This window comes from Anopheles merus, chromosome 2R (assembly GCF_017562075.2).
Source record: "Anopheles merus strain MAF chromosome 2R, AmerM5.1, whole genome shotgun sequence".
Lineage (NCBI taxonomy): Eukaryota > Metazoa > Arthropoda > Insecta > Diptera > Culicidae > Anopheles > Anopheles merus.
The window spans coordinates 41459005-41472177 of record NC_054082.1 but is presented as its reverse complement, the minus strand read 5'-3'; the positions used below and the strand labels follow the sequence as shown (position 1 = coordinate 41472177).

Genomic DNA, 13173 nt, shown 5'->3' with positions numbered 1-13173 from the left:
TGTCGACATTGACTTTTTGACAGCGTTCGGCTGTTTTTGTAAACAAAACATCTAACTCCTTGTTATCACAACATTACCAACTCAGGGGCAATCGTAAGTCACATTAAAACACAGTATTGTGCAATAGTATTCGTGATTTGATTTGCCGGCACTTTCTCCGTAGCGTGCAAAACCATGCCATCGTAGGCATTGCGGTAAATTTTATAGAGACACATCATCACAATGACTGCCATCCTCGGCGCCGGTATCAGTGGACTGGCGGCAGGCCATTACTTGCTCAGGAAAACACCGACTCTACCTCTTACCATTTACGAAGCGACGGATCGTATCGGTGGTTGGATTCGTTCTGAACGCAGCCCCGACCATGGATACGTGTTTGAAGCCGGACCGCGCACCATTCGCCCTAAGGGCCCGGCGGCAAGCAACACGCTCGAGCTGATAGAAGAACTTGGCCTTACCGATCAGGTGTACTCCATAAGCTCCAACCATACGGCCGCCCGGAATCGTATGATTTACGCGAAGGGCAAATTGAATCTGCTTCCCAACTCACTCGGAGGCGTGCTGAAAACGGTGCCGCCCTTCACGAAACCTCTGTACTTTGCCGCCTTTCACGATCTGCTGGCCGGCCGATCCAAAACTGCGCTGACCGATGAATCTATGTATTCGTTCGTGGAACGAAGGTTCGGCAAGGAGATTGCGGACTATGCGGTCAGCTCGATGCTGTGCGGCATTTGTGCCGGGGACGCAAAACAGATCAGCGTTAAATTTCTCATGAAAGATCTTTTCGAGCGCGAACAGCGCCATGGCGGTGTAATTGTGGGGCTGCTCAAGGAGGCACTTCAGAATCGGAAAAAGAAACAATCGCAGAGTGTTAAAAAGCCCGCCACTCAGATGGCACGGTTGGCCGATAGGGCAAAGGCGGAGAATTGGAGCATCTATTCGATCCGTGGCGGATTGCAGACGTTGCCGGAAACGTTGGCCACCGATCTGCAGACGAAGGGCGTATCGATCGTAACGGGCACCAAGTTCGAAGAGCTTACCTTCGACGGAGACCGGGTGGTGCTGCGGGTCGATGGGAAGGAGCAGCTGTTGCAGCACCTCGTTAGCAGCATCCCGAGCTACAAGCTGGCCAAGCACGTCCAGAAGCAACACCCCCAGCTGGCCAGCACGCTTAGCAGCATCCCGTTTGTGGACGTGTGCGTGATCAATCTGCGGTACCGGAGGGGCGATTTGTTGCAGCAAGATGGCTTCGGCTTTTTGGTGCCTCCGATCGAAAACCTACCGATACTGGGTGTCATTTTCGACAGCTGCTGCTTCGACATGGACGACAACACGGTGCTGACTGTGATGATGGGAGGAGCGTGGTTCGAGCAGTGGTTCGGGAAAAACCCGTCCGACGAGCATTTGCTCGGGGTCGCACTCGAGCACATTAAGAAGATCTTGCACATTGAGCAGCAGCCCGACAGCTACAAGGTAAACTTGCTACGCAAATGCATTCCTCAGTACACCGTTGGCCATCAGGATCGGGTGAAGGCCATCCGGGCGTATGTAGAGCAGCATCGGCTTCCGCTCTCGCTGTGCGGTGCTTCGTACGACGGTGTCGGCGTGAACGACGTTATACTATCTGCTAGGAAGAATGTTGAGACGATACAACAATAAAAACGACAGGCACTATTCTTCTCTTCGATGTATGTTGCAGGCGGGATTTGGTTTCGGGAGCACACACGCACTGCCTATTTAACTCTGATACATGATTTACAATAAAGATATGTTTTTGACATACTGGTAACTCTTTGAAAGACAGTGAACAATCGTATGATGATGATGATGACCCACCTCTAACCCCTAAAAAGGATTGAGATATTCGATGTATCTTGCAATAATTTAATTATTGCTGCAAATTTCTATTGAGTAGATGTTTGAGAAATCAATAAAAAAAACACGTGAGTATAGTTTCCAGCCTATTGGCACACATGTAGCTGATTTTCAAAGGCTACGTTTCGCGCGCGTGTCTCAATTTTGATGTAGTCACATTCTAATTTTTTTCTTCTATACTTATTAAATCGGTGACACAAATATTAATTACATTGGTCCTAAACTCATCCGATCAATTTCAATATTTTATCACTCTATCAGTTTCCAAAGATAGCTGCACTATTACAATGCTCGCGAGAAACTACTGTTCGACGAAACAATTAGGTTTATGTTTATTAGAATTGTTCGCCAAATGGCATAACAAAATAAAGTTCTTATGTACTGATGCCACACCTCAAAGTTAGACATCAAGAAGAGGAGATACTCATACGAGAGCTTTTAAACAATCGAGGTTGTGGAAGTCGCGAGCAACACGTTTCAAAATGCCAAGAGTCTTCTTACGAGCTTTGCACACAAGCGTATCGGTATGATGAATAAAAGTAAGCCGGAGTCGATCAAAACACCCAGGTCCTTTACGGTATTCACACAACTGACGAGCACATGGTTGAGGGAGTCAGGGTAGAAAATTGGAAATAACACAAATAAAGCAAGTTAACGTTACAACAGGAAGACAAATGACCAAGAATGTTTTGTAGGATAGCACAGTCGGCAAGAGAGCAGATAGGGTAGATTATTTTCATCAGCATAACATAACGTCATTAACAAATAAAACAAATAGCAAAGAACTTGAAATGCTTCCCTGAGGTACACCGACATTAGAGGAAAAAGGAGTTGAGAAAAGAGTATTAACACGATAGGAGCGATTAAACAGGAAAGAACATAACCAAGAAATACAGGAGGGATGAATGCTCGGGATAGTATGTCTATGAGCAAAGGTTGGGAAACATGATCAAATGCGGATTTAAAGTCGGTGTGGACTGTATCGACTAGTAATGCATTTTCTAAATTTGACGAGACGAGAAGAAGTAAAACACATGAGGCTTGATGAAGTAGATATTTTAGGGACCAAACCATGTTGGTCAGCGATGATCTCTAACACTGGTGTACCACAAGGGAGTATCCTAAGTCCATTGTTATTTATCCTTTTCATCAATTATATCAGTTCTGTTCTGCCTCATGATTGTTTTCTGTGCTATGCGGACGACATCAAAATATATTATCCTGTTTCCTCACCCGGTGATGGCTCTGTGCTTCAAAATATCTTTACTCATTTTTTCCAGATGGTGTAACGATAATATCTAATGCCATTTCATACATCCGTTCCCGTCCACCAATCATCTATTGGTATACCATTGATAATGTCCCTGTAAACCGTGTCGATGTCGTCCAGGACTTTGGTGTTGAACCATATTGACCAACCATATAATCACTAACCATATTGAATCCCTGATATCCAGGGCCCGTAAAACCCTGGAGTATTGAAACATGTGGCATGTGACTTCACAGACCCTCTATGCCTTAAGACATTACAGTGGAACCCCTCAAAACGAGTACCCCTTATAACGAATTTTTCGCATAACGAGCAAACTGAAATACTCTACAAATAGCTCTCTTAACGAGTAAAATCTCGCATAACGAGCAATTTCATTGTTGTTCCCGATAAGAAATCGTGATCATTTCGAGAGTTTCAATACTAAGAATCGTTAAATATTAAGCTATTTACAAAAGAGGCAGGTATAAGTGTGGAGGAAAAGTGTAAGGGAGGTGACACACACTAACACCCACTGCCAGTTTAAAATTCACGAAGTCATACAAAAATCGAAAAGAGCCGCGGCGGGCCGTGGGCGTGTTCACTCTAGATAACTCTTTCCAGGGCAGATAGTGGAGCTGTGAGTTTTGCTGCGCTTATCGACAATAAGTGAATTAGTGTCTTCAGTTTAATTTCTCAATTTCTTTCCCTCTTATTTGACAATATTGGAGGCTCTTATTCGTCTTTGGAAGTGGACAGGATGCGGATTTTAGTGTGTAGTGTACCTTCCTAAGAACGGTGTGTTTCAAAAGTGTGTAGCTTGATAGGTGTGTTCTTGCATGCATTCTTGATCTACTTGCTCTTGAAGGTGAGCATTTCGATACTGAGAATTGATGGATGCATTAATTTTGCCACTTGGAGGTGTTCCGTATGGTTATGATGCATGTAATCCCTGTATACCTGCACTTTTCTGGAACCAATTATTTCACTTTTCATACACATTGGATGAAAAAGAGCCTCCCGCATGACGAGTTTTTCGCATAACGAGTGGGTAATTGGAACGGATTAAACTCGTTGTGAGGCGTTCCACTGTGGGGTTCTGTTCTCTAGACCGCTCCCAACTTGAATACTGTTCGGTGAGCTGGTCGCCATCGGCTAGGATCCATATCGACCGTATCGAGAGAGTGCAGAGGTCTTTTACAAGGTGCATTGCTAGCAAAATCCTTGGAATTAGCTCTTCTGTCCTTTCTTCTTACGAAGAAAGATGTCGTCTATTCGGTCTGTTGTCCCTAGAATATCGCCGATCAATTCCCCAATCTTCCATCATTGCATCACTTCTTCTGCACTATATTGATGCACCATCCTTACTCTCGTCTATCTCCATCTCGTCCCCCATTACCTGTTCCTTCTCGTCGCACAGCAATAGGACGAGCAGATCCGCTGTTACGCACTGTGCAAATGTTCAACTCCACATCCCATTTGTTTGATTTCAATCTCTCCTTACTTTCCTTCCGTTCCCGTCTACTATCCACTCCCTAAATTCCTTACCCCGTATCGTGCTGCTTTCGATAATGCTTACATTAAGTTTAGCATATTAGTTAGGTCTAGTAAGTAAGTCGATTGTCCATTCACGAAGCAAACTTTGAAATATATTGAAATATGAAATATAAAATATCACGGAACGGGAACTATTCAGGAGAAAGGAATGAATGATAAACTCAAATACTTCAGCAGGGGCACAACATAAAAGAGCTATACCACGGTAATTGATAATACACGCGAGATTGCCTTTTTTGCGGATAGGTACAAGCCAAGCTTGCTTCCACATAGAAGGAATGGACGAATAACAAACGGATAGACGAAATAGTTAGACAAGCAACGGAGCAAATGCGCATCGACATTTTTTGAGTAATCCGTTTGTATGAAAATTTTAAAATATTTAGAGCACTAAGGACCGATTCCACAACGACAGAATTTAGAGAAAAAAAGTCCGGACTAGTGGCTGTAGTTACTTACTTACTTAGTGGCTGTAGATGATTGCAAATATGATGGTGGTGATAAACTCCATTGATTAATTGGTACAGAAAAATAGCTCGAGAAAAGCTCAGCAAAATACGGGCAGATGTAATTTGAAACAAAGATAACAATTATGGACAAATAATTGGCAAAAGTGTATTTCACATACAACAGAAACAGAAGAGCTACTGATGGCATTACATTTAACCGATCAAGTTAATTATAACCATTTTGTTGGTTGCGTAAACGATCTTCGCCCGTTACGTCGACCTTATTTGCTTGCCAATGGGGGTACGACGGCCTTTACAGTAGCAGATACATCTACTATTAAACCCCGTGGCTAACCCGAAAGACAATTGACTCTCTTCTTGGTAAACCGGTGCGGATGATAGAGTGAGTTAGTGAACTGGAAACAATCAGTCTAGCGAAGAATTCATAGTTACGATAAGCAGTTTCGTACCGTTTTCCTAGTCCAATTTAACGGACATAATGGTACACCGGATGATGGAATGTTTTCTCAACGATACATCGATACATAATGTCACCGATAGAATCTGATCAATGTAATCAAGAAAATTAAAATTATAAAGAAATTTTACACCGAGATGAATAACTATAACCATGCATCGAGGTACACTTTTAAGCGATTGATAATACTTTTAATAATGTACTCACGCCGTGTGGTTTCTCTACAGTCTTTCCATTACATTAGGCGGCCGATTTGTTGCCCTAAATCGTTCCTACACACTGCAAAAATAGTCGCACTAAACGGTTTACTCACATCACTCACTCACACACACACACACACACATACCGGTACAATACCAGATATGGATTCATAAGGAAAGCGATAACGGACACAAGCAAAGCTTTTCATTTTCTTTTCAATTTGCACATCCAATCGGTTTTGGATGGAGCAGCTAAGAAACGAGCCCCGCGCAAGGGGAGAGGAGTACGTGGCCAACCAGAGCGGCAGCAGCAGAAGCAGACAGTGGCCGTGTGCCGTACAGCAGCGGCTACAGAACTGGTCCATGACCGTCACCATATCATATGGGCACATTACGGGCCGTGAATGAGCCGGGTAGAAAGTGAACATTACCGACATTGCGCTTCACATACGGTTGGAGGACAATTTGGGCATGGATAGAAAACCGTTCGCCGTTGGCTTTTATGATAAACGACGTGACGAATCATCATCGCCACGGACGAACTAGTAAAGGAACTAGAGAGAGAGAGAGAGCGCGAAGGAGAAGGGGGGTGGCATCTGCTCGGAAGCTTCCAGTGGTCGGCCGAGAGACAAGGCCCAGTGCGGCCGTGGTTCGAAAGAAAAAGTAAGTGAAATGTCCGGTACGTGAGTAAATGTACAATCACAAATTCATGTCATGCCCAGGCTCGCCAGCTGGCTCGAGGTTGTCCCACGCACTAACTAGGGCCTCGAACGGAAACGACGGTACTCGAAGGGGGTGGCGCACAGGGACATCGCTTGGAATGCACCACGCACAAACGTATTTGGTGGACGTGTGCGCCACATCGGTGCGTGTGTTCTATCGGTTCATACAGCGTAGATTGCTCCTTACCGATTGATTTAAGTTTGTTTTTCACTTTTACGTTTCATAATGTCGACGCGTTAACGTTTGCATTCCAGCGCTCAAATTGCATCTCCCCTCTGCTGCCGCGGTGCGCTCAGATGCATTCGGATTTGAACCCTTTTTGACATGATCGTAAGCAGAGTGAGTATACATCGCGCTTGAATGTAAACCTGCTCCCACTCCCGCTGCCACTGATGCTTCTTATCGTATCGATTGATATGGCGTCACGTGCTGGAACTAATCGATCTGTGCTGTGCTGTTCGGTTCGGTGTTCACTCTCCATTAGCTCTTCCATGGCCTACAGACAGTGTATAGTGTGGTTAAGTAGCGCTACAAAAAACATTATCAAAGTTGGCGGTGCCGATGATCGGCACACAGAGAGATCGCACAAGTGCATCTTGGCGGACCGAAGGCCCATCGCTCACAATGAACGATACAAGAGCAACAAAGCGCGCCACGAGAGCAAAAGCAAAAGTGTGTAAGGGATTTTTCTTAAAAAAAAACAACAAATACACACACGTAGCAAACACTAGTATTGAAAGTGAAAATAAATTTACATACCACCACATCCACCGCATGTACCACTTGTCTGTGGCAGCATCAGGGAATGCTTGCTAAGGGTGGATTGGGGGTGCACGATGATCATTTCGCTTATGCCCCGTCACGCTTCCGTGATGTTACATTCAATTAATTGCTGTGTTTATTTCTTTTTCGTTGCATACCAGCACACACTTCAGCGTGTTTTAGGATGAAAATGTTTCATTTTATGCGATTCATAATATTGGGCAATATTTTGGATGTTACAAAACATTAGTCACAACAGGAAGGCGATTACAACGCCACATAAGAAGAATTTACTATACAAAAGGTGTGTGAAATGTTTTAGGATTGTTTTTTATATTTTCATACAACTTATGGTATTGCATATTCTAAAATAATGTCTGTGTAAAAAGGTCATTTTCCAGCAAGGCACTTGAAGGAATATATATTAAAAACACAAACACATACCTCAATGTGTCTGTTTTCCTAATTTATATGCAAACGACAAAAGGCGTCATCCATCAATTGCGTTACGCTGAAATTTCAAATTTTGCGACCCTTGTCCTTCCTAGTGTAACAAACTGTAACGATGGAACCCCCCCCCCCCCTCAAAAATTACGTAGCAAATTGTGACCCCCCACTCCCTCTTTAGAATAACTTATTTTAATGAACAAAATCTTTTTTTTTTCTTCATATTTTTAGAATTGTCATACGAAATAATTGTATTTTCAATATTTATACAGTAGATGACCGTGAACTGAGAGGTAAACAAGCTCCAGTTAACGAACAACGTTCGCTAACTGGAGTGACGTTTCTATGGATTGATTCTTTTGATTGGCGTTGACTGGAATAAACATACTAAACTTTTTATTCATTTATGTTGGTATAAAGTATAGTAATTTGTGTGATGGCATAAATTACTAGCAAACGTAGGCAAAAGACCCTAAATTTGGGTGAAAAATGCACATTTGCGACAAATTTCTTATCATGAGATTCCGGATGTTTTATGTTTTGAGGTTTAAGCGTTCGTTAACTGAGAATCACTCCAATTATCAAACATCCAGTTAAAAAGCACTCCAGTTAAAACACATCCAGTTAGCGGTCACCTACTGTACAACTAAAAGTTGACCCGCCGACCAATCAAATTCAACAACAATTCTGATTATTGGATCTTCCGCGCCGTTTGAAATGTTCTCGTAATTCATTACAAACGTAATTCATCCAACTATCTTCCTGGTCCTCTATAAATATGTTCCACCATTTCAAATTTTTAGCTCGTCCTTTAGCTTTAAATATTACTGCCGAGTAACTGTGAGTAATTCAAAAATTGTTTCATTGTCGAGACATTGCTGTTAAATTGATCTATAATCGCTTTGTTTATCAAAACAGACGGCAACGTAAAACGCAGGAGTATTGTACAATTTTAAAATTATTCCTACGTATGGTATATTTTTATTCTTTAAATGTTGGTGACGATGTTATAGAAGATAGCGCCGTTTGAGACAGGTAATGCAAATATCCTTCCCTCAGATTAAACAGTTCAGCTCCCCCTCCCAACTTTCAGCGTTACGCAATTGATGGATGATGCCTAAAAGATTGTCACACTAAAAGCAAACTCTTCAAGAATAATCAAAATGCACAAAAAAAAACAAAGAACAAAATTCCTATAACACAAGAGGACTTTTGACGAAAACAAAGTATAATAGATAAATAAACTAACTCTACATTAAACCCAAATACACTGCAAAAATTGGGCATAGCTGTTGGACAATGCGAAAGCTTTCAGTAAACCCACAAGACGACCCGAGTATACTGGCAGTTAATTACCACTGCCTTATCGATAGTTATTTATTGACAAGAACTGTCCTTTTTACCCCGCGCGAGACACTTTGTCTAGTTTTCGTGTATTAAATATAGCACACAATCAAAATTCTTAGATTTTTCACAAAAATCATGATCAATGTAATACAGCCGAAAATGCATCCCTGATAATTACGAAATTGTTTTTATCTGTTAATTGATTGTTTAGAATGGATAGAAAAAAAGGCTTTCTTACACAAAACAAACGCCATCATACTTGTCGATCGATCCCCCGAGGCCCCACCAATAACCCTGGTTGCTCATTAAATTGTCAGCCATTGGCAAGGCACCCCCCAAAACAGCATGTCTCGATGCACTGTCGCTCCAGCCTCCCTTACATACACACAACAGGCGATATCATATCCTCCCAGCAGCTGCTACTGCTTGCCAAACTGCCTTCCAGAAACGATGGCCGGATGCTTTTCGGACGGTTCATTGGGACCAGCGCGGGGTAGCCCTCTCACAGAGTATGTTGTTTGTTTTATGCTACGCTTTTGTGCCCATATAAACTCTCCTCCCCCTGCCTTCTTCTAAACCGCCCACCGCGAGTGATAGTTCGCCGATTCGAGCCCGGGTTCGGAAACCGGGTCCACCCGGCCAGTGCTAACAGCGCCACCCAATTGCAGGGTGCACTCGATTGCACAGATCCGTCCGAAAGTGCAGCAAAACAAGCAAGCAAAAGAAAGTAAATCCACCTCTCCACAGGCCGCCGCCGCCCACGGCCGCTCGCGCTTTTGTCTGTTCGCGCACACTACTCGCGCATTAGTTTTTTTTTGTGTGCAGATCCGCGTACAAAGTGTCAGTGTGTGTGTGTGCTGCAGAAAGTTACAAACAGCTTTGCATATCGCGCGATGATCGCATTCGATCTCGATCTCGCAGCAGCAGCAGCAGCAAACTGATCGGCGAAAACTAAACTTTCGACCACCGAGGGGGTGGTTGTCTTTGTAACTATAGGGGGGGAGGGAGGGTTACAGGCGCTGGAGGCCACGGACAGGGGCATACGCCAACGCCTTGCGACGCACTATGTACAACAATTCAATTTTGCTACCCATTCCGACCCCAACGATCGCATTCTTCCTTCCCTCCCGCCACCCAAAATAGGGGTGCTGGAGTTATGCTAGAAGGGAAAATGGTGTAAAGGACTGAACCGTTCGATAATTTCCTCCCATATACGTACACACGAGAAGCGCGGAAATCGAAAGTCATTGATTAATAGGCAACAATGCCGGTGGGGCAGCAAAAATGAAATAAAATAAATAGATTAGCCACCCTCCAAGCCCTCCCCAAGTCGTGGCAGGTGTGTGTATTTGTGTGGAAAATGAGGAAGGCAAAGGGAAAGCCACCGCAGCATCTTGCGGTGCATTCGAGCCTCCTGCTTGAAACCACCCCAACCATCGAAACGGGCACAAAAGGGCTCGCGAAAAGAAAATTGCCCGCTCGAGTGGTTGGTTGGTTGGTGGTGGTGCCGCCCTGTTGTGTGGCAGCCGACCGCTTATTTCTCCCTTCGCGCCCGTTGTTCGATTTGATTAACCACATTCCGTGCAATGGCCACATGGCAAAAAACCCTTTCCTCCCACCCCGTATCATTCCACGGCGGCGGCGGACACACCATCATGGGCTGTTTTTCCCCGTCTAGAGCCCAGCCCGAACGGCTCCCAGCAGGCTTCAGCGCTTTCATTCCCACGGCCATGGGCGCGAGAGGGCAATTAGCGAGGGAAAACGGCTAACAAGACGCAACGTTCTAACTCGAGTGCGCAGAATTGGGCGGACGAGCGTTGGGCGTTTAGCGTTAATTTGCGTTGCTTTGTGTTTGCCAATATGCCCCACCCGCTTGATGATGCGTCGGGGATGAAACGAAGAAACATGCCGTGTTTTGGATGATTATTATGGCGCTATCTTCGTAGCGCCGTTTCCTCGAAGAGCAAAGCACACACGGTTAACCCTGTCACTGGCAACCAAAAAAAAGATCAAATTACAGACAACCGGGTATAACTGTGCATATATTGGTTCAACTCGCTAACGTTTTTAAGTATCTTGTTTTAAGTTTTTAGTCAACTTAATACTACACGTCTCGCATACATTTTTCAGAATTTTTCTACAGGTAATTAAAGAGATAAAGGAGCAGTGTTGCAAAATATTTAGAGCATCACGAGATTTTCACCAACGAAAACAATGAACATATCCGTGGTAGATTGATGCTCATTGCCGATACTCCATAAAAGTGTGTCTTGACATGCCGAACGCGACATGCGCATTCTTGAGTCCAACGCGATATTCTGAATGACAAGGTTAGCTTAATGCCGGCGCAAGCATAATCATGATTTTTTCTGGCTGTGAACAGTGCTGCCAATTGTCACTGTTTCAGTCACCAACACTCATGACTGAAACGAAGCTCAAATCAGATCACTTACACAAATGAGATGATCAGTGATGAGCCTCAAACAGTTGGGGAATCAATCACATGCTTGGTGACATTTTGATTAGCACCCAACTCTTGGTCATTCACTTGGTCACGACATTAATGTCGGCGATAATCATTCTTGAAATATACCTGACGTGATGGCTCAAGCACCAAAATCAGCATGTTTTCTCCCTCTGACTGTTTTGATTATCTGTCGGGTCAAACAGAGCGAGAAAACATGATCATTATGTTTCTTGGAACAACTCGCAAGCACCGTATATCTCCCATGAGTATCGCGATGATCACCGACTGAAAATTTCGCGACCAAGCGACTGTCCAAGAGTTAGTTGCACAAAATGTCACCAACTGATTGAGGCTCGCATCTGATCATCACAGTAGAGCTCGTGACGCTGACATGATTTTGTTTCAGTCGGAATTTGTCATGACTATGTCAATGATATTTTGCAGAACACACCAACCGTTTTGAGTATTACCTCTGATTATCACAATTGAGTACGTGACGCTGATATGAATTTTGTTTCAGTCAGACTTTTTATGACATTGTCAGTAACATGTTGCAACAGGAGTTTCTATTTGAATAAAAACTGTTACATTACTACCCTTGCTGGTAGAAAAACACCAAAGAAATTTCACACACAATGTTTGAATTCAGTCTCTTTAAACATAACGCACCAATAGAGACCATTTTATAAAGTTTTTGCATTAGTCGTAAATGCGCATTTCATAAAATTATGATTTGACAGATGTGTTGGAACGATTTTTATTCAAATCGAAACTCCTTTATATGTTTTAAAGCTCATTGTTGACGGCGGAACTCGGGCCAGGCCACGCGAAGGAAAGGCCTTCAGTGTCCTGAGATCCAACCGAAAACAAATTTATATAAAGATGGGTTTCTGCCCGAAAGGAGTTACCAGAATAAATTGTACATTAAACCTTCGGCTAGTGTTCGCGGTTCATGGGAACCTATGCTTCGAAAGTGGCACAATTCATTCAATAACTTTTCGGATGGGGGCAGAGGGACCCGGATGAGACCTAAAGAAAAACCTAGGAAAGGCCAAGACGTTCAAAGAAAATCGAGACGTTTTCCGTTCAGTTTCTAAATTAGATCTGACGTTTATTTGACAAAATTGGTTCTTATATACTAACATTTCTGATGGTGTTGAAACGTGTCCGTACACGTTTTTTAATTGTATTGGTGCCAGTGTGAAAGTGTACCTTTTCGGCAATGCAACGGTTTGTTTATGATTATTATGTTGTCATATGCCGCTATCTTTACGCTTCAGTTTCTCGCATTCTAAATTAGTCCTAAGAACACTTGAAATTTTATTACGTCTTCGTTTGGGTCGACAACTGAAATATACATGCACATATGCATGTTTTCGTTCTTCATGCATTTTTTTTCTCCGGTCGTTCTTCATGCATTTCTGTCCTCCTACGGGGTGCACCAGATCTAAAATATTTTTATTACCCTACGCGTTGGTCGAGTGGCTTATGCTTATCGATGAACTCAAGAAACGGGCCGTTCCCTAAATGTATGTTTATTTAGGCCAGCGATCTCGTTCTCATACGATAAGTTACAATAGCTTCGAATTTCTATCCAAACTTAGCCGTTGCAATTTAAA

General features: G+C 43.4%; 1 protein-coding gene across 1 annotated transcript; it reads left to right on the top strand.

Annotated features, from left to right (window-relative positions):
* Positions 1–1790, top strand: LOC121590091 (protoporphyrinogen oxidase). The gene is made up of 2 exons (XM_041909479.1): positions 1–93; positions 164–1790. The coding sequence occupies exon 2, from the start codon at positions 223–225 to the stop codon at positions 1657–1659; it is 1437 nt and encodes a 478-aa protein (XP_041765413.1). The 5' UTR covers positions 1–93; positions 164–222; the 3' UTR covers positions 1660–1790.
* Positions 1791–13173: the final 11383 nt, after the last annotated feature.